Source organism: Marmota marmota, unplaced genomic scaffold (genome assembly GCF_001458135.2).
Source record: "Marmota marmota marmota unplaced genomic scaffold, marMar, whole genome shotgun sequence".
NCBI lineage: Eukaryota > Metazoa > Chordata > Mammalia > Rodentia > Sciuridae > Marmota > Marmota marmota.
Genome location: NW_025999992.1, coordinates 2,838,396 through 2,857,602, shown reverse-complemented (window position 1 = coordinate 2,857,602; position 19,207 = coordinate 2,838,396). Strand labels below are relative to the sequence as shown.

Here is a 19,207-nt window from a genome sequence, read left to right as displayed (position 1 = left end):
CCCTGTCTGTCTCGCGGGACGTTCCCGGGCTCCCTCCTGCGCCCTCGCCCTGGGCAGCGACTTCCGAGGTTCCGGGGGCAGCCAGCGCCGCGGCCCGCGCGCACCGGGCCTCGGAAGCCCAGGAGGGCGGCGCGGGCCGGCGAGGACGGCGCGGCCCGGGTACGCTTGTGCCTTTATTTTGCTCCGTTCTATGGGGTCGTGCGGAGCGCCAGCTGGGTTTCCTCCGGGAGCACCGGCCGCGGCGCCCGGGGCGCGCCGGCCGGGCCACCTCCGCAGCCCGCGCTCCAGAACGCGGGCGCTGGGCCGGGGAGCGTGGGCCGCGCGGGGACTGGCGGGCGGGGCGGCGGAGGTGGGGATCCTGGCGACAGTGATTGCAGAGGCGCTGCGGAAACAGGAAGGCCGCGGGATGCTCCGCCCAGCTGCGAGGCGGCCGGCCTGGTGCGGCGCGGGGGACAGCAGAGCCCCCGGGCTTGGCCTTTCCGGGGGCCCGCGGGGTCCCGGCGCCCTGGGGTTTTGTAAGTATCCTCTTGTCAGGATGAACTTCAAGGGTCATAGCTAATTTTTTATCACTGCAAAATGGAACTTTATGGTCCTTTGGGGTTGCAAATAAACCTATGGAAAAAGCAGCTTTCTGTAACGAGTTATTTGCTGGAAACTCTGGATGACTAAAGGTCGTATGTTAAATTGTAGGGGCCTCTCGCTCCGTAATTTATCCATGTAGATTGAATAAAAATGCTCTTATTTTAAAATAACATTTAAGATGAAAGATTTCACATGCAAATAGCCATCGAAGAGATTGTGATAATAATATATTTAACATAATGAACAATTAAGAGAAGAAGCTACATATTTAGTGTATTTAAATGCTATTTTTCCCCCTGGCTATTTGGGGGTAGGATTTGGATATTAGCTTTGAAGTTAGAAGTCAGTTGATGGATAAAATACTTTACTTTCATTTGCAGCTCTTTTTTTCTATGTGTTGGGCAGTATAGAACAATGAAGTATACTTTCTGAGCCCAAGTATTTTATAATTTGAAAGATTTACTTGTAGTTTTCCGTGCTGGGGATGGAATCCAGGGCCTTGTGCAGAAGGCTTACCCCCACCCCCCCAGCTACATGGGGGTAGGGGTTCCTGGGTGATGGAACCCGGTCCTTTTCCTTATGTTCTCAGCTGTTTTACTCTCAAGGTTGGTGAGGTTTCTTGACAGTAGTTCACTAAATGAAAACCATTCAGCAACTAAACATGTTTTTCTCATTCTTTAAAAGGTGATGAGATTCATGGGTTCTCCTGAGAAGCCAGACTCCCAAAGCTTTCTTCCTCCTGTTCATCCTGTTCCTCTCCTCCTCCTCCTCCTTCTTCTTCCTCCTTTTCTTATTTAAATATAAAAAGTAATAGGGGCTGGGATTGTGGCTCAGTGGTAGAGCACTTGCCTAGTATGTGTGAGGCCCTGGGTTTGAGTCTCAGCACCACATATAAATAAAATAAAGGTCCATCTACAACTAAAATGAATATATATTAAATATGTAATATATATATATATGTAAGTAATAGATTTAAGGGTTGGGGATTTAGCTTGGTACTCAAGTGCTTGCCTAGCATTCTGGGACCAAGGCTTAAATCCCCAACACTGGGGAAAAAAAGCATAGATTTAGATTTAAAACGAAGCTCTCACATAGGACACTGTTAGCTTTTTGGATGGTGTGTGGTGACTTGTGAGATCTGCAACTGGGATAATGGACTTCCAAACAGCTTGGGTCCCCAGGTCACTTTTCTATTTATAGCTCTTTGAGGAAAAAGTTCTCTAAAGAGGCTCAAGGGAAGATTGTCCCTCTTCCCTCCAATCAATGGGTGAGTGCCTTAGCTCTTCCTCTCTGGCCACATAGAGGGGTGGCTGCACCTGTTTGCCATCACCCCCCCCCCCCCCCCCGAGCACTGACAGTGGAACCCAGGGCCTTGTGCATGTGAAGCGAGCGCTCTATCACTGAGCTGCATCCCCAGCCCATTTCCATTCTTTAAATACTTTTATCAAAGGCAGAAAGAATGACTTCTTTTCCTCCTGTTTATATGACTGTGGACTTTTAAGTATTTACAGAAAGGTGATAGAACAAAAGGGTGAGCACGTGTATTTTGTAATTCTCAAATGTTTGGTAAAATGAGACTACTTGAAAGCCATTGAATCAACAGATTTCTGTGAGCACTCACTGTGTGCATGCTGCATCCTGGTCATGGAGTGATCTCGACAGCGGAGTGCAGATGTTGTGGGGCAGGTCGATCAGAAAACACATCAAGTCCCAGTTTTGTCCAAATTGAAGAGTCTTTATTTAGCTGGCTGGTCAGCAACTGCTCGATACAGGACCCATAACTGTCTGTGCAAGGAACAGCCTCGAGCTTCAACATTTTAGGATATTTAAAGGCAAAAACCACATCTCAGTTGATATAGCTGCAAGCAAACAGGTACAGAAGCTGAACTGGACAGTTAGTGAGACAATGCAATGGGGTATATTGGTATTTCCCACAGGACTTCCAGGTTGGCACAGCAGCAAGCAAGCAGAAGTGGATCAAAATGACCCTAGTTCAGCACAAGTTAGAGAATGGTTACTAATGTCTAGAGGATCAATCTCTGACATTGCCCAAGAAAAATGGAAACAAAGAGAACGATTTTACATTGTATAAGAATTGCTACTTTGTGTTGCCAAGTATGCTGTGCTAGGAAACTATTAATGGGTACAGAGACGGGCTTTCTTAAGGGATAAGTATTTCTTACATGATGGAGTCTCAGGGTAAAATGCAGTCTGTTTGGTCATTGCCCATATAGCCTGTCCTGTGTGAGGGCTTCCTTTTAAATCTAAATCTACACTTTTCTTTTTTTCCAGTGTTGGGGATCCAAGCTTTGGTTCCCAGCATGCTAGGCAAGTACTCGAGTGCCAGGTTTCTGTTCTCGTGATTAAAAGGCTCAGGGGTCACTCCAGGTAAACTGGGCTAACTGGGCTGTGCAAAATAACCACAATAGAGACATAAATACATTTTTCTTTGGGGTCGCTGTGATGGCTCCTCTGACCTTAAGGGTCCACAGGAAGAGAGAGGGAGAGTACACGTGCTGACCCCTTTTATTGAGAAGAAGCTATTCAAATGAGGCAAGGAGTCAGGTTTCAGGGGGCAGAGTCTATCTTCATGATGTCCACTGTTAGCAGGTTGACTGACATCTGGGTAGGCCACACCCAAGGGCTCACTAAGAGAAGGGGACACACACAAGGCACTTCCATGGAAGATTCTATCCTAAACAGGGCAAGGGGTTATATTACAAAGAAACAGGTGAGCATACCTTCACCCATAGGGCTGTAGCAAGACACACCTATGCACAAGACACCGTCCCTTGAACCCAAGAAGGTCATGGGGAAAGCTCTGCCACATTTCTGTGACTGAGCACCTCAGCACCCAGCTGGGGAGTCTGACTCAGTCACGTGCAAGGTCCCCAACCCTTAACGCAGAGTGAAGTGTGTTTTGTATTGTGAGCAGTACTCATAGATACAGGTGTTTTAAAATGGGAATAGAAGTTTCATCAAATTAACTTTGACTACACCTTGTCCCTACTGTACAAGCTAGTATTTTCTATTGTTATTTTACTTTTAAAAAATCATGGTCACAAATCATGAAACTGATTTCATAAACCAATAATGAGTCTCTTTAAGCTTTTTGAAAAGTTCTGCGATAGATGTTAACAAGTTGGGATTTTTGTTTTGCTCTTTTGTTATTGTTGTTGTCACGGGACAATAGGAGTAAAATGTAGATATGTGATAGAAATCAGAACATAACAAGGTCAGCATTCCAGTTCTGAAGAGGGCCTTCAGGGCCTTCACAGCCCAGTCTGGCTGCCTTGTTTACCACCTGTCAGGAGGAGTCCAGAGAGGTACCTGTTAACTTGCAATCCTAGGCCAGCTCAAATGGTACTAAAGACCATATGATGGTGAAGTTTCTCTTGGGTTATCATTTGATAATAAAACTGGCAACTTGAGCTTTTAAAGTGAAATAAGTAAGTAATTTTGATTTTTAATCCCAAATCTGCTAATGCGCTTCTGGCATCTCAGCTGCTTTGGAGGCTGAGGCAGGAGGATTGTAGGTTTGAGGCCAGCCCCAGCAATTTATCAAGGCCTTGTCTCAAAATAAAATAAAATAAAAGGGTTGGGGGTGTAACTCAGTGGTAGAGCACCCTGGATTTAATCCCCAGTACAGCAGCAAACACAGGAATCCTCCTAGTATGGATAGAATCATTCATTCATTAATCATAGGGAGAGTAGCACACAGTGTGTGCTCTTTGTCCAAACCTCTTGTTTCTTAGTTGTACGGTTTAATGATTCGAGATAAGTGCCCACATCTCCCCATCTTTCCTGTGTGGGCAGGTTGAGACTGTCCTGTTTGGGCCTCAGGCACTCCCTTAGCTCTGGGGAAGGCCAGATCCCTGCTCACTTAGTCTCAGGAAAAGAGGCCCATTTCTCTTCTTGTCCTGTAAGAGCCAGGCTCGGGAGTGGCGTGTTCACTTCCTCGCATGCTGTGCAGGGGTGGAGGTCTAGAGCCTTGGCTGAGGCAAAGTTGAAGGTTCACATGACAGGTGACTCAGAAAGTCGAGGAGCTGCTCGGCCCGGTGGCCACAGCCCCTAAGCTGTCTTCAGTCCTCAGCCTTTTCATTCTCCCAAACTCCATTTTGGTCCTTTGGTTCCAGAGATTGAATCCACTGAGCCACATCTCCTACCCCCTTTTTATATTTTATTTAAAGACAGGGTCTCTCTGAGCTGCCGAGGGTCTCACTAAGTTGCTGAGGCTGGCTTTGAACTCATGATCCTCCTGCCTTATCCTCCCAAGCTGCTAGGAATTCAGGTGTGTGCCACCGCCATTTTGGCCCTTTGAATTGAGCATCATTGCATGAAGCCCTTTGGGGTTCACTGGATGCTGAGGTTTACCTCCAGACCAAATCCTGACACATCTGCTTTGTAGAAGGATCTACAGGACTTGGTGTAACTCAGTGGTAGATCACGTACTAGGTGTGCAGAGACTGGAGCGTCAGTTGTCCGCACTGCACACACATATGCACACACATGCAAACACACACACGTACACACATGTACACACAATTATTTTTAGAAAAGAACAGTTGTGTAGATTATTTCTGTCAATCTGCACAACACAGTGAGGTTGGTGTTGTAGGTTGTGAGGTTCAGAAGGGGTGAACAGCCTGCCTCAGGTCACAGAGCCGGGCTGCGGGTCTGGCTTCTCGTCCATTCAGTGTGGCTCTTATCTCTGCTGATGGGTCTTTACAGCAGAAGGCAGAATATTTGAAGAGGAACGAGTTGTTAGCTGTACACAGAGCTCTGCTTCCTCCTTCCTACCAAGAAGGCAGGGCTGCATTGCAGGGGTCTTCTCATCAGGAGTGTCTGTGTAGCTCCTGCTTGCCATAGCAGGATCCCCTCAGCTGTCCCTCTAGTTGGCCCAGGAAGTGCGTGCAATGGGGAGGTCACTTTTACCCTTAAATTAGGGCTGACTTCTCATTTCCTAAAGCTCGCTTTGAAAGGCCTTTGAAAGGCCCGGCAGCCTTGCTGGTGCCACTCCTGGGGAGAGAATGATCCCTCTCTCTATCCCTATCAACTCTTCAGATGGTTTTGTCTTCATTTTGTTGCCATCGTCCCAACCAGGGGGCCTCAACTGGGGAGCCCCAACATACCAGGTGCAGCCTCTAGCCCCAAAAGACAAGTGGGAAAAGTGCTGGTGAGGGATCGAGGAGTCTCGTTCTGATAGCTCTCCTGGGAAATCAGGGACCAGGCGTCCTCAGCCTGTCTCCAGGGCACTGATGTGAGCTTCAGGGTCAGACGGGGGAAGAGTTGGGGTCTTTGACTCAGGGTCTTGCTCACACTGTGGTCTGGTTGGTCATTGTCTCAGGTCTGGGAAGTGCTGAAGTCCTCATTGCATGAGGGGCGGTCGGTTCCCATCTGGAGATGATGGTTCCTGCTTAGGGGCATCCTTGGGACTGTCATAGTCCGATTACTCCCAGTGAGGGGGCAGTCTCAGCATCGGGTGATCTGCCTGCAAGCTGCCTGCCTGTTCCTGTTCCTGTTCCAGCGGCTGCCACAGGGGTCTAGAGCAGGTGGTCTTGAAAGCTGCTGTCTGCTCATGATGTCTCTGCAGATCTTGGACACACCTTCATTCCCCTTTATCTCAGTGCCTCCAGCCTTGAATTGGGGAGAGCAAGGTTAGGTGAGTTTAGGGCTGACCAACTGCGTGTTTCCAGTTTTTAGACAGTCTCTCCTTAAGGGATTACCATGTTTAGGTTCAGAGTCGATCAGTAATCAGACCCAAGTTCAGATAGCCAAGGGAGACAGCTGCAGAATGAAGGTTGGGCCAAGTGTGTCCTGCTTCAAGGTTCCCATCAGGAACCTGCAGAGCCCAGCAGAGAGTCAATGCCTTCAGCTAAAGTAGCCTCCGAGGCCCTGTTATGAATTCAGGAGGAAAAGGGCGTGTTTTGGACATAACATTGCAGACAACATTGGAAGTACTAACAGTAAGTGTTGGGTAGAGGAAGAAAAGGAGTTTTGTAAGATTTAAACAAAAGCAATTGTTTAAGGATCTGGTGTCAGAAGTTGCCTAAATACGGTTTTCATTTCTCTTTTCTGTTAAATGATCACATTATTACAGAGCGTGGATTCACAGGTGTTAGGCTTTCTAGAGAAACTCCAGATCAGCACTTGTCTCTCCCTGCCCTCCCCTCTTCTCTCTCTCTCCTGCTGGCCACGTCCCTGGCTGGAAGACTCTCTGTGGGACAGTTTTTATTTCTTCGTGGAAAAAAGAACCCAGAAGTCTGAGGTCTGGACCTCCCTCACCTTTTTTTCGGTGGCAGCATGGCCTCCTTGCGGGTGGCTAACCATTTGGGTCCTACTGAGTGGGTCAGGTGGAGCTCAGGTTGCTGGGGAATGCAATGGAGGTTAGAGGTTTTGTGTGCCTTTGGCTCCTGAACTCCAGCTGGGGCAGAGTCGCCTTCCTGGCCTGCAGCCTCTCCCACCTGGGAGTTGCTTGCTCCTCTTACTCATAACTGCTCCAGGGTTCTCTGATGAAAAGAAGAGGGGGGCTGGGTTGTGGCTCAGCGGCAAAGCGCTTGTGTGAGGTGCTGGGTTCAATCCACATAAAAATAAGGAAATAAAATAAAGGCATTGCCCAACTACAATTTTAAAAAAAAAGTATTTAAAAAGAAAAGAAGAGGGTGTGGAAGAGAGAGCAGTGGTCAGAGTTTCCTTCTGGTGTCTGATCTTGGGAATGTGAAACCTGTACAGCTGCCCAGCCCTGCCGGGGCAGGACGCCTTCCTCACACTCCTCCTGGTCTCAGGGCCGCAGGGAGTTTCAGCTGCTGCTTTGGGCTTCCCTTTTAGGAGTAGGAGATTCTAGGCCTTTTAAAAGAAAATGAGGTATTAAGACAAAGCAATTGCTTTGGGTATGTTTGATTTAATCAAACAAAGGCCACTGGGTGCTCTAAAAGGAACACTGTCATTATTCCTTGAAGCCTGTCTCTTCTCTTATCTCCTTAACTCTGGACGATGGCTCCACACCAGTGTGGCCTGGTACCACCATTTCCCCTCGATACTGGGGATTTAATCCAGGGTTGTGCTACTGCTAAGCTACACCCCGAGCCCCCTTTTAAAATTGTTTTGAGAGAGGGTCTCACTAAGTTGCCAAGGCTGGCCTCAAACTTGCAGTCCTCCTGCCTGAGCCTTGCCCGTTGCTGGGATGACAGGCAGGTGCCACAGGCCTGGCTGAAGGGGCACCCTGTGCCTGGTACAGATGGAGTGGAAGATGGCAATCTTCTGCTCATGGTTCTCAGGTCCAGCGCTAGAATCTGGGGGCAGTGTGGTGTGCAGGGTGCTGCACATCCTCAGTCGCTGGGCCAGTCCTGGCTCACCGCTGCTGTGTTGCGCCTACCATCATCTCAGAGGTGTCCCTGGTTGGAGGACAAGGTTCCTGGTGATTCTGGTTTCATGGTCCATGGGGTTCCACTCGGAGAAAACAGAGGGGAGGAGGAAGTTCAGGTGGGGCAGGTAAGGTCTAGCATGTGGACCCTGAGGGCTGGGCTGGAGCCTGGCGATGGAGCTCCTGTGGGCTGCTGCAATGGCCATGTCCCTACTGACCAGGTCCTGCAGGAATCTCCGCTCTGCAGGAACATCCTTACCTCTGGAAGATGGCTCCACGTGCAAGCGGCTGGGCCTTACTCTGCTCTAGGAAGACTTTCCATATCTTCGTGATTGCTTGTCATGGAACACCACTGTGACATAAACCGAGGAGTTTTGTAAGGGTCTGGGGTTTGTCCTTCCTTTTCTGTGATCAAATGTGAAACCATCCTGAAGACTGGCTTTCTCTGAGATGCCCCTTTGGCCTAGTGGACGTGAGGTTGTTCCTGACTCCACGCCTGTGAGCCAGGGGAAGTTCCTGGACTTACACAAGAAAGTTCTGCAGAAGAAGACCTTCTCCCTCTGTGGACTCCCTCGGGGCTGCTGGCCATTGTCTCACTATCCCTGCTCAGTCCCCTGAGACCTCGGGGCTTCTCTGACAGGTCACTGAGCCCTGTGGGTCACTGCTCTTCTCAGAGTCTCCTCTTGTACCCGAGCTGCAGCACCTTGAGGTGGATCTCTCAGAGCCCATCTCAGGGTATCTTCCCCTAATGTGGCTCTTCAGAGTCTCAAACACAGATGCCTCTTTTCTTCTTTTTGATACCAGGGATTGAACCCAGGGGCATTTAACCACTGAGCCACATCCTCAGCCCTTTGTATTTTTGTTTTGAGACAGGGTCTCACTGAGTTGCTGAGGCTGGCCTTGAACTCGTGATCCTCCTGCCCCAGCCTCCACGTCTCTGGGATGACAGGCATGCCCGGCTAACAGACCGTGTCTTTAGAGGGTGGAAAGTTCATCTAAAATTCAGGATGAATCCATAAACATTTTTAAGGACCTCAAAGTGAAGCCACTGTACATAAATTTCTTATAAAGACTAATTCAAGCCTAATTTGTGGGGGGAACCATTTCTGTGAAAACAGAATCCAGCTGCAGAATTCAGCATCCACATTAAGGAGGGTGGCTCTGAGCTCCTGGCTTCTGTCCAGTGTGAGATGAATCGCTAGGAACTCTGAAGCACGGAGTCCATGCTTCTTTTAAGGAAAAGCCGAGTCCTAGTGTGGGGTCACACCAAAAGCAGCGCATCCTAGGGCTTAGGACCCTGTTGACTTTTAAGATCATGGGGGTGGTTGAGGTGAATTCTTCTGGGAGTCAGATTACATTTTTCCCATTAGATCCCGGCTTTAGCACACACCTTCCTGAAGGGTTTCCATGGTGTCTCCTGTATCTGTCCAATTCCACTTTCTTGGGTTGGGGTATAGCTCAGAGGTAGAATGCTCACCAGGGTGCCCAAGGCCTTGAGTTCCACCCCTGCACCACAGAAAACATGAAAAACAAACACACACACCTTTTGATCATCTTAATGGGAGGATCATCCTCACAGCGTTATTCTGGCACACGGAAGTAGGGAGACTCGAAGGTGTCAATGTTTATCTTCTGACATTGGGTGTACTACAGTGTTGAAGTCCAGACGGGAATGTGGCTAGGATTGTGTGGGTCACTGGTTCTGCTTATCCCTTTGCTTTTGTGTGCTGGGCTGGGACCCAGGACCCGTGTGCTAGGCGAGTGCTCTACCTGTTGGCTGGTCCGAGGGCCCTAGTGGGTTCTCCTGGAGGGAGGTGCTGATACTGGCCCTTGGAGGAACCTAACCCAGTCCCGCCCTTGCCCTGTAGGCACACAGCCGAGCCGGTTGCTGCCTCCCACTCCCCGGGCTCCACGGCCTTCTCAGGGTGAACTCTTGATGGACTCGACCCCGCGGCCGGCGACCCTGGGCAGGAGACATGGCTGTGACGCGCTGGCTCAGGAGGCACAGTTTCTGCCTGTCGAGGAGGAAAAGGTCCTTGCTGTTGAAACTCACAGTGGTGGCCTTGGCCTCTTTTCTGTTTTGTGAATTTCTCATCTATTACCTTGTCATCTTCTGGTGCCGCTGGCCAGAGGTGGGAACTCCAGCCCCAGGCAAACGGGGACCTGTGCTGAAGGCCATGTTTCTGGCCGATACCCACCTGCTCGGGGAAATAACTGGCCACTGGCTGGACAAATTGCGAAGGTAAGAGGTGAAGTTAGGACTGTGTTCTGGAATTCTGTAGGCAGAAAGGGGTAGCCCTGTCCCTATGGGTCAGGTGGAGTGGCTTTGAGTTACTCTTATTTTTCTCTTAAAGAAGGGCATTTGGGGACATTTGAGTTTCCCTTGAACTTAGTGTTTACTGGACATCTGTCCTACAGAGGGACTCAGATCTACGCTGCTGGTGGGCTTTCTGAGTCAGAGGGTTACCAGGGCCTTGGCCCCCCATCAGGACTGGGAGGACCTCACAGCTGTAAGGGAGGTGGGCGTGACTCTGGTGGGCAGGGCAGGCCTGGGCGGGGCTTCCTCCTGTCTGGACTGTGTGACTTTGAGTCCCCTGGGCCTCAGGGGTGTGCTGGCTCCCTGGGGAAGGGTCACACCCGTCTCCCCAATGTGGACCTTCTGATTTTCCACCAGCAGGCTTTTTAAAAGCCTGTGTGTAAGTGTGGTGAGATGCACACAGTGTCCACTAATCGTCCCCACCATGGTAGGCGCACAGTGGCTCGAAGCACATCCACGCTGTTGTGCAGCTGTCCTGCCCTCCTCCCAGAACCTTCTCTCCATGACACACCAGCTCCTTGTCCCCTCTGCTCCCTACCCCTGGTGACCGCTGTTCTCACTGTGCTTGTGGATTTGGCTGCTCCGGACACCCCATGCAGATGGAGTCATTCTGCGTCTCTTGTGTTGCGCCAAGATCCTCCAGGTCCACCTTGCTGCCCAGGGCTCAGGGTGACTTTCCTTCTAGGGCCGAGTCATATTCCCCTGTGCAGACTCTGTGCTTTGCTCCTCCTCCATCTGTGGGCAGAGCTGGGCAGCTCCCCGTCTCAGGGATGGGCTCTTCTTGCTCCTGGCCCGAGCCCCACTGCTTTCTCTCACTACCCTATGTTGTGCCCTTCGACCCTTATCATCCTAACAAGAGGCAGCGTGCCCAGAGGGCTGTGGATGTGGGTGAACTTGGGCCAGGCAGGTGGGTGATTTGCGAGGTCCCCAGGGATGAGTGAAGAAAGAAGGAAGGTGGGGGGCACAGTGGCTGCGAATCAGCAGAGGTACAAGTCCCAGGCCAGAGTGAGATCCCAGCTCTGAAGCTGAGGTCTCTCTCTCTCTCTCTCTCCCTCTCTCTCAGTACTGGGGATTGAACTCAGCAGTGCTTAACCACTGAGCCACACCCCTAGCCCTTTTTATTAACTTTTTATTTTGAGACAAGGTCTCACTAAGTTGCCCAGGCTGGCTTTGAACTTGCAATGCTCCCGCCGAGATGATGGGCATGTGCCACCTTGCCTGGGTGTTCCCCACGTTCAGTCAGACTCAGACTCAGTGGCCCTTTGGTGTGAGAGTGGGAGAGCAAGAGTGGGGTTGAGGAAGGAGAGTGGGAGCACTCAGCTCACTCGTCTAGTCTTTGTGGACCTGAGGAAGGACCCAGGGCTTCCCTCCAGCACTGAGCCAGGCCCCGCCCTGGCTTCACTTGTTAAATGGCCAGGAAGACGGAAGTAGCCTCTGCCAAGGAGCATCTTGACAGGTTATTTTTTCCTGTTGTCCTCAAGGGAATGGCAAATGGAGAGGGCCTTCCAGACTGCTCTGTGGTTGTTGCAGCCGGAAGTCGTCTTCATTCTGGGGGACGTCTTTGATGAAGGGAAGTGGAGCTCCTCCAAGGTAGGACCTGGGCACCCTCACCCAGTGTGGGGACTCACCTCCGCAGTGCAGAATGGCCAGGAAGCTGTGCTGGCCTACGTGGATATACTGCTTAGTGCTCATACTAGAAATGTAGTTGAAGAATCTTAGAATTTGTGTATAATACTAATTTCAAATTTTACTTTTGTGGTGCTGGAGATCCAACCCCAGACCTCACGCATGCTAGGTGAGTACTCTACCACTGATTTTCATCCCCAGCCTATTTATTTCATTTTGAGACAGAATCTCACCAAGTTGCTGAGGCTGGCCTCAAACTTGCAGTCCTCCTGCCTCAGTCTCCTGAGTAGCTGGGATCACAGGTGTGCGCCCCTGTATCCAGGTCACAATTCTAACCTTGAATTAGGTTCCCGATCTTGTATTTGTCTAGGTAGGAAATGTGTGGATGGCCAGATATTGCTTGGCTTGAATTTACAGTCCTGTTAACCTCTTGGGAAAGGGAAAAGTGGGCAGGATGGCTGCTATTTCAAATGGTCACCAAATTACAGAATGTATGTTGAAATGGACACCTAATGGGACACATTTTTTTTTTTTTTTTGGTGGTGGTAGTGGTGCTGGGAATGGAACCCAGGGCCTCACACATGCTAGGCAAGCATCGTACCACCAAGCCACACCCCAGCCCTGTTTTATTTAATTGCTACATCATGAGAATTGTGCTACAAATGTTCCTTGCTACTCTCCTCTGATTTTCTTTCTTAAGTGAGCGGCATAGAAGGAGCCTTGGGCCTTCTTTCAGAGGGCCCCAGACATATGCCTGGGTATTGGTGTGATGTAAGCCTTTCAGTAAACCAGACAGAGAGGTTGTTCTCCCTTTAGCTGGCTGAAGGCTCTGCTCATGATATTCTGGAGATGAATGAAGGGTTCCTCCTGCTGCTTAGTTAAAAATGTTCAGTCACTAATGTTTTTTTTTTTTTTTTTTGAAAGGATTTATTTGGAAGATCTCTCTTATAAATCCATTGGTATTTCCCAGAACAGTGCTACAACTTGGTTCAAATGTGATTGGAACTTACTGTTTACAGAATTGCAAGTTTGTTATAATGTAGGCTCTATTTAAACATGATAATGGAAATATTGTATGTAAATAACAACTAGTTATTCAATTAGATTATATGTTGCTTTTGCAAATTAAGAGCAACATTTTATGATTTCCTAGATTTGTTATTCTAAATTTAAATACCATTTGTTACCATGAATTCTTTGTAAAGGAAGGGCTTTATCTAGCACTTTTCTTTATGTTGAATCGTATACTGTATTTAACATTTTTAGGATAAAGTTGTTACTATCCAGAATAGATTTATTTTTTGTTTTTGTTGATTTCTTTTTGGCCCACCCAGGGTGTTCATCCAATTGATATTTTTACCTTATAAAAATAAGGAGGAGCTGGGCATGGTGGTGTGTGCTTGTAGTCCCAGCTCCTAGGAAGGCCAAGGCAGGAGGATCACTTAACCCAGGAGTTGGAGGCCATCCTGGCCATCCTGGGTAACATAGCCAGATAAAGCAAGTAAAAATAGTTAACATAAATGTCAGAATACTTGAAATGTTTATTGTAATAAAGGTTTTGTCTGCTTCCTCTGTGGACCTAAGAGTCAGCGTTTCCCAGGAGTCTGTTCTCCTCATTTCTTGACCTGGGGCTCTGTGCCTGGGGACATTGGAATAACAAGTGCCTGAACCAAAAATCTGGGGGAGTTGCCAGTTAAAAATGTTTAAAGATGGAGGAAGACACCATCTGTTAAGATTTGGCATCAAATTAAATAAAGGATGAAAGCTATTGTAGTAGTCTTGGGGAAAGAGGTATTACGAAGAATTAAAACTCAAAGTTTTTTTTTAAATTTAACCTTATTTTATTTATTTGATTTTATGAGGCACTGAGGATTGAACCCAGTACCCCACATGTGCTAGGCCAGTGCTCTGCCACTGGGCCCCAGCCTCAGCCCAATTTTTTGAGCTTTATGAGCATCTGATTTGGACCCGAGAGTTAATTTTCAGCTGTGGGAAGAGAGGGTTCTGGGCCCTCAGCAGTGACCCTGTCTCCCCAGGCCTGGGAGGAGGAGATGGCACGATTTCGGCAAATGTTCAGACATCCCGGTCATGTGCAGCTGAAGGTGGTCGCGGGCAACCACGACATTGGCTTTCACTATGAGTAAGTGGTTCACCAAGTCACTGTTCCCCAGAGCCGAGGTCCCGCTCATGTCAGACCTGCTGAGATGCAGGGCAAAGCCTCACCTGTGTTGTGTGGGGAGCCTGTCCTCCAACCAAGCTTGAGAGTGTGAGCTGCTCAGGGACCCTTAACATAGTGGAACGTCCACCGAGTGTCTGCTGCAGGAATGAAGCACAGTGCCCTTAGGAATCAGTGGCCAGACTGTTTTCTTTAGGAGTCAGAAAACAAGACCATTGAGACTTGCACAGCTCACAGGAATGTGGGGCTGCAGTGTTTCATAGGAGCCTGCTCAGGTTTCTTCCCTGTGGTAATCCCCTGGTCTTTCCTGGGGCCTTTTGTTTCACTCTTTGCTCCAATGAGGACACGAGGTCCTTGGGAGCCAAGCAACCTGCCTGGGGCCTCAGGGTATGTAGTGGAGCTAAGATTTGAGCTTCTCTAGCCTGGGGTCAGCTGGAGCTCTCACCTAAAGGTGCTAGTTTGACACTCAGGTCCTCAAAGTTACTTGCAATGTTCAGAATAACTCCAAGGTTCTAATATGGCTTAATCTGAAAAAAATGTTTCTCTTGACAACTGAATATAGGATGAGCCCCTACAAAGTAAGACGATTTGAGGAGGTGTTCAGCTCCGACAGGCTGTTTTCTTGGAAAGGAGTAAAGTGAGTATTGGTTGTGAATTCTTATGAAGATCTGAATCCTTGGAGGCTGCTCCCTTCCCCCTCCTGTTCCTCTTTCCCTTCCTTTCCTCTTCCCTTCAATTTCTCCTCCCCTCCCTTCCCCCTCCTCCCTCTCCCCTCCCCCTCCTCCCTCTCCCCTCCCCCTCCCTCTCACCTCCCCCTTCCCTCTCCCCTCCCCTCCTCCCTGTCCCCTCCCCCCTCCTCCCTCCTGGTGTTGGGGCCCAGCCCAGGGCCTCTGGCCTGCTCATAGCAAGCTCTACCTCTCAGCTACACTCCTAGTCTGCAGACTTCCTTTTTGGAGGTGATTACCATGTTCAGTTAGACCCATGTTCTGTTGGACTGGTATCTTAGATAAGGGTCCCTCTGTGGGACTAGTCCTGGCCGCTGGTTACCCCGGAGTTGACAGGAGACCTCACACCACCCAGGTTTTACCTAGCAACCCAGAGTGAATGGCCAGTCCTCAACTCCTCCCTGGCTGTGGGTGCAGTGTCCCTGCATTTCACCGGCCGTTCACAAAGGTGTCTTTATTTCACGTCCATCATCATGGAGTCTTGGGATTTGGTGTGTTGGGGGCACTCCTGCAGCTCCCATGAGCCTTGGCTTTTAAACCGAGCTTCCCAACCCTGAGCCTGGCCATTCACATTGCGGCCCTCTGCAAGACCACTCCAGTGCCAACATCTGGACCAGCCTTAGCAGGTAGCTTCCTTTGCTGTGCCTCCGTGGAGACACAGTACCCGTTGGTGATTCAGAAACTTTAAACACCCTCCTCAAGTTTCGGCCTCATTGTTTGAGTTTCAGAGTCATTCCTTACAGGCCCCTTTTCCATGCCCAGGTGGTGAATGCATGGGAGATAAAGCAAGTCCATGGGAGTCTGTAGGTGCAGGAGCCATGGAGGGGTGGCCTTGTCTAGGCTGGGCAATACCCAGCCCTGCCAGCTGCAGGTAGCACCTGTACCCCTTGCCACCTGCTGAGTGAACATGGAGAGGGGGAGGTCTCTAAGTCTATGGACCTACTGATGGGAGGGCTTACTGTTCTCACCCCACCATGACAGGTGAGGCACAGAGGGGCTAAGTAACTCACACAGGGACACGCCTTTCTGGCTAGATGTCAAGCAGGCTGGCATCCTGAGCTCAGAGCTTCTGCCATCTGGGATTTCCTACTAGTTTATGGTTAAAAATCCTTTTGCTGAGTCTTGGGGGCAGGACTTGGAAGTGACCTGGCTTGGTTCTTCCCACCATGATGCTCAGTGGTACTTGAGGAACGATGGGGAGAGGAGCTCAGGCCTGTGTGGCCGTGGCCTGACCTGCCCACCCTGTCTGCCTCAGTTTTGTGATGGTCAACAGTGTGGCGCTGGAAGGGGACGGCTGCGGCATCTGTTCTGAAGTAGAGGCTGAACTCACTGAAGTCTCTCGCAGACTGAATTGCTCCCGGGAGGTAGGAGAGGTCCTCGGGCACAGGCCTGTGCTCCTGCCGCGGGCTCCCCCTTCCCTTCCTGCCGCGGGCCAGGTGCGCTGGGTTAACGGCTGACCTCTGACCAGCAGGTGCCGGGCTCCGGCCAGTGTGCGGGTGGGCAGCAGCTCCCTGCCTCCGCCCCCATCCTCCTGCAGGTGAGCTGGGGCAGTGGGAGCCGGGCTGGGCAAAGCCACCTGGGGTTCCTGAAGTTACATCCATCTCGTCTTCGGGTCCTGGCAGCACTACCCGCTGTATCGCGCCAGCGATGCCAACTGCTCTGGAGAAGATGCGGCTCCTCCGGAGGAGAGGAACATCCCTTTCCAGGAGAAGTACGACGTGCTTTCTCGGGAGGCCTCACAGAAGGTGTGCCAGTGGGTGGACCCCATGTCAGGGTGGCCCTGCTTTCCTACCCCGTGCATCGTGGCTAGTCAGGGGTGGGAGGCGCCCGGGTGGGGGCGGGGGCACAGGACCGGGGGCCCCTGGAGGACTAGGCAGTCCCTTTCTCCTTTCTCCATTTGTGAACATTGTAAAATTCTCGGCTATTGTTTGCAGTCATTCTCATAAACTTAAATGGATTTTGGAGTGTAAAGGGCACTTAGAGTCAAAATTTTAGGATCTTAATTAAAAATGCACTTTCTTAAATATATATAACAAATATAGACATAAATAGCATTTATAGATAATGAAATATAAGATTCATATTTATACTTGAAAGTGAATGAATTTCTATTTAAAATATATTTATGGAAAATATGAAATAAATTGGTAAAAATGTTTATAAAAATAAAACATGTAAAGTCTGGGGTGAGAAGAGTAGAGTCTAGGAGGCTGGGTATTAACAAGCCTTACTTTTTATAAACAACATTATTTTTGGAGGAGAAAATAAGCCTATCCTCTGTAGCAAATGGGTGTTTAGCTCAGTATATGGTGGCCCCGGGCGGGGGGGGGTCCACGCGGAGTAAGCGCTAACTGTCTGTCCCCTGGGTCCAGCTGCTGTGGTGGTTCCGGCCACGCCTGATCCTGAGTGGCCACACGCACAGCGCCTGTGAGGTGCTGCACCGCGGGGGCGTCCCCGAGATCAGTGTCCCGTCTTTTAGCTGGCGGAACAGAAACAACCCCAGTTTCATCATGGTAACGTGAAAGTTTATTTTCATCTGAAGGCTTTCATAGGTATATAAGTCAACACAGTAATCAACTATTTAATTGCTGCAATCTGTAAGAAGGTACAAAAGCCAGAAATCAGTGAGCCTCCTACACACCATGGTGTGTCACTCTCCCGCGTCCCAGCAGCTGCGTGGGAACAGATGAGCAGAGCTGGGTCCTGGGGCAGTTACCGCAAGCAGCATCTCCTGGGTGTGCCTTGCCCCGTGCAGAGGGCAGTGTCTGCCCATGTCACACTCTGAGTGTGACATTTTCTAAGGAGGCAAGATCATGTCACTTGTCACCAACACTCGATTGTATCATTCTGCAAACGCACTCGTTTGCCCCAGCAGACAGTGCTGCCGTGTCGCGGCTGATGGACAGTGTTGGTCCATCAGTGACGGCTGGAGCGACCACACCCTGCTTTTGGTCATGGGATCCTGCTCCTGGCTCACGGATGCTTTTGTGGCAGGTGCTTTACTTCATGAAAGGTGGGGGACCCTCGTATTGTCAAATTCCCAGTGTGTGAAAACGTTCTCCACTGTCCTTCCACACTGTGCACTGGCAACCAGGGGAAGCCCGTGGGGGCCGGGATGTGACTCAGGGGCGGAGCGCTGGCCTGGCATGACAAGGCCCTGGCTTCCATCCCTAGCACCGCAAAAACAGAGAGTAGCCTGTGGACAGGTGTGGGCATGCGTGTGTAGGCATGGAGTGGCATGAGAACACCCTTATCTACCTGTTCCTCGCTGACCATTGCTCCCTGGTCTCTGACACGCTCTGAATCTCTGTCAGGCGCTCCCCACTCATTGGTGGGAGCCCCCAGCGCCGGGGTGAGCGCGAATGGCGAGATCCATCCGCATCGCAGTCCCCTCCCCCAGGCACGCCTGCCTCACCTCCTTTTGCCAGTGCCTGTGTGGGCAGGTGGAGGCAGCGCAGGCTGAAGGCCCTGATCACTTGGTCTCGGGTGGGAGGGCTGCCCCAGCCTCACCGAGGGACCCCTTCAGGGCAGACTTTCCTCTGGCGCTAAGTCGGGCTGCTGTGCTAGTCCTCTGCGAAAGAGTACCTTCCTATTTCTTTTCCAGGGCAGCTTCACGCCCAGAGACCATGCCCTCTCCAAGTGCTTCCTCCCCCTGGAGGGCACAGTTCTGAGCACGTACTGCGCAGCCGCAGGGCTCCTGGTGGTCCTCACCTTCGCCCGCCTGGAGTGCCTAACCTCGCCTTTCCTTTCCGTTTGGACCCTGCTCAGAATGCACATGGCCCGGTGAAGAGCGGTGCTGGCTGTGTGCCATAGCGAGTGCCAAGCCAAAGACCCGGCTCCTGCAGGACTCATGGGGCTCAGGCCAGCCAGGCTGGCTCTGGGGCCTGCGCACGTCAGGGGAGGGCTGAACCTCTGAGGAGTGACTGTGGAATAAACCGCTGATGGTCCTCATGCGATAAAAATGGAACACGTACTCTATAACAGCCTGCTTACCCAACGTACGTGCGATCGGAGGTGGCATCTGCCCAGCACAGAGGTGCCCGATACCACTCCTTGCATGATGCACCACCCTGCTCCCCAGGAAGCACCCGCGCCCTGGTGCACGCTCAGGCTGACACGGGCACATGCACATTGAGTGTGCTTCTGTCCTTCTGTGAAGTGGCTCTCAAATTCCTACGTCCTAAGAAGCCCTACACTTAGAACTACAGATGCGATGTGTGGGGGCACATGGTTGATTCTTACAGACTTCTGTACTTCTATGGGAAACTAATAGAATCAGTTTTAGGTGAGTAGATTTTCTGTCTAGGAGACCATGTTCTTACATCTGAATTCAATGCCTGTTAATGATCAAAAATTGAAAAAATGGAATGCTGATATATGGCTATTAGTATTAAAAATGAATATTTTGATAATTTCAA

General features: G+C 50.3%; 1 protein-coding gene across 3 annotated transcripts; it reads left to right on the top strand.

Moving 5' to 3' along the window:
* The first annotated feature begins 6 nt into the window (after positions 1-6).
* On the top strand, positions 7-19,207 carry Mppe1 (metallophosphoesterase 1). 3 transcript variants are annotated; one of them, XM_048806757.1, is made up of 10 exons: positions 7-159; positions 9,814-10,187; positions 11,744-11,852; positions 13,925-14,028; positions 14,627-14,701; positions 16,045-16,153; positions 16,258-16,326; positions 16,412-16,534; positions 17,162-17,302; positions 18,394-19,207. In XM_048806757.1, exons 2-10 carry the CDS (start codon positions 9,922-9,924, stop codon positions 18,574-18,576), a joined length of 1,179 nt encoding a protein of 392 aa, XP_048662714.1. In that variant the 5' UTR covers positions 7-159; positions 9,814-9,921; the 3' UTR covers positions 18,577-19,207. The 3 variants fall into 3 exon arrangements, with proteins under 3 accessions (XP_048662714.1, XP_015361536.1, XP_015361537.1); XM_015506050.2 differs by lacking the exon at positions 7-159 and adding an exon at positions 317-515; XM_015506051.2 differs by lacking the exon at positions 7-159 and adding an exon at positions 319-515 and having other exon boundaries at positions 16,261-16,326.

Excerpts from the sequence above, each read along its gene's own strand:
- Mppe1 (XM_048806757.1), top strand. The coding sequence starts at position 9,922 with ATGGCTGTGACGCGCTGGCTCAGGAGGCACAGTTTCTGCCTGTCGAGG. Across the intron at positions 14,702-16,044 it reads TTTTCTTGGAAAGGAGTAAA|TTTTGTGATGGTCAACAGTG; the intron begins GTGAGTATTGGT and ends TGTCTGCCTCAG. Across the intron at positions 16,327-16,411 it reads CCGCCCCCATCCTCCTGCAG|CACTACCCGCTGTATCGCGC; the intron begins GTGAGCTGGGGC and ends GGGTCCTGGCAG.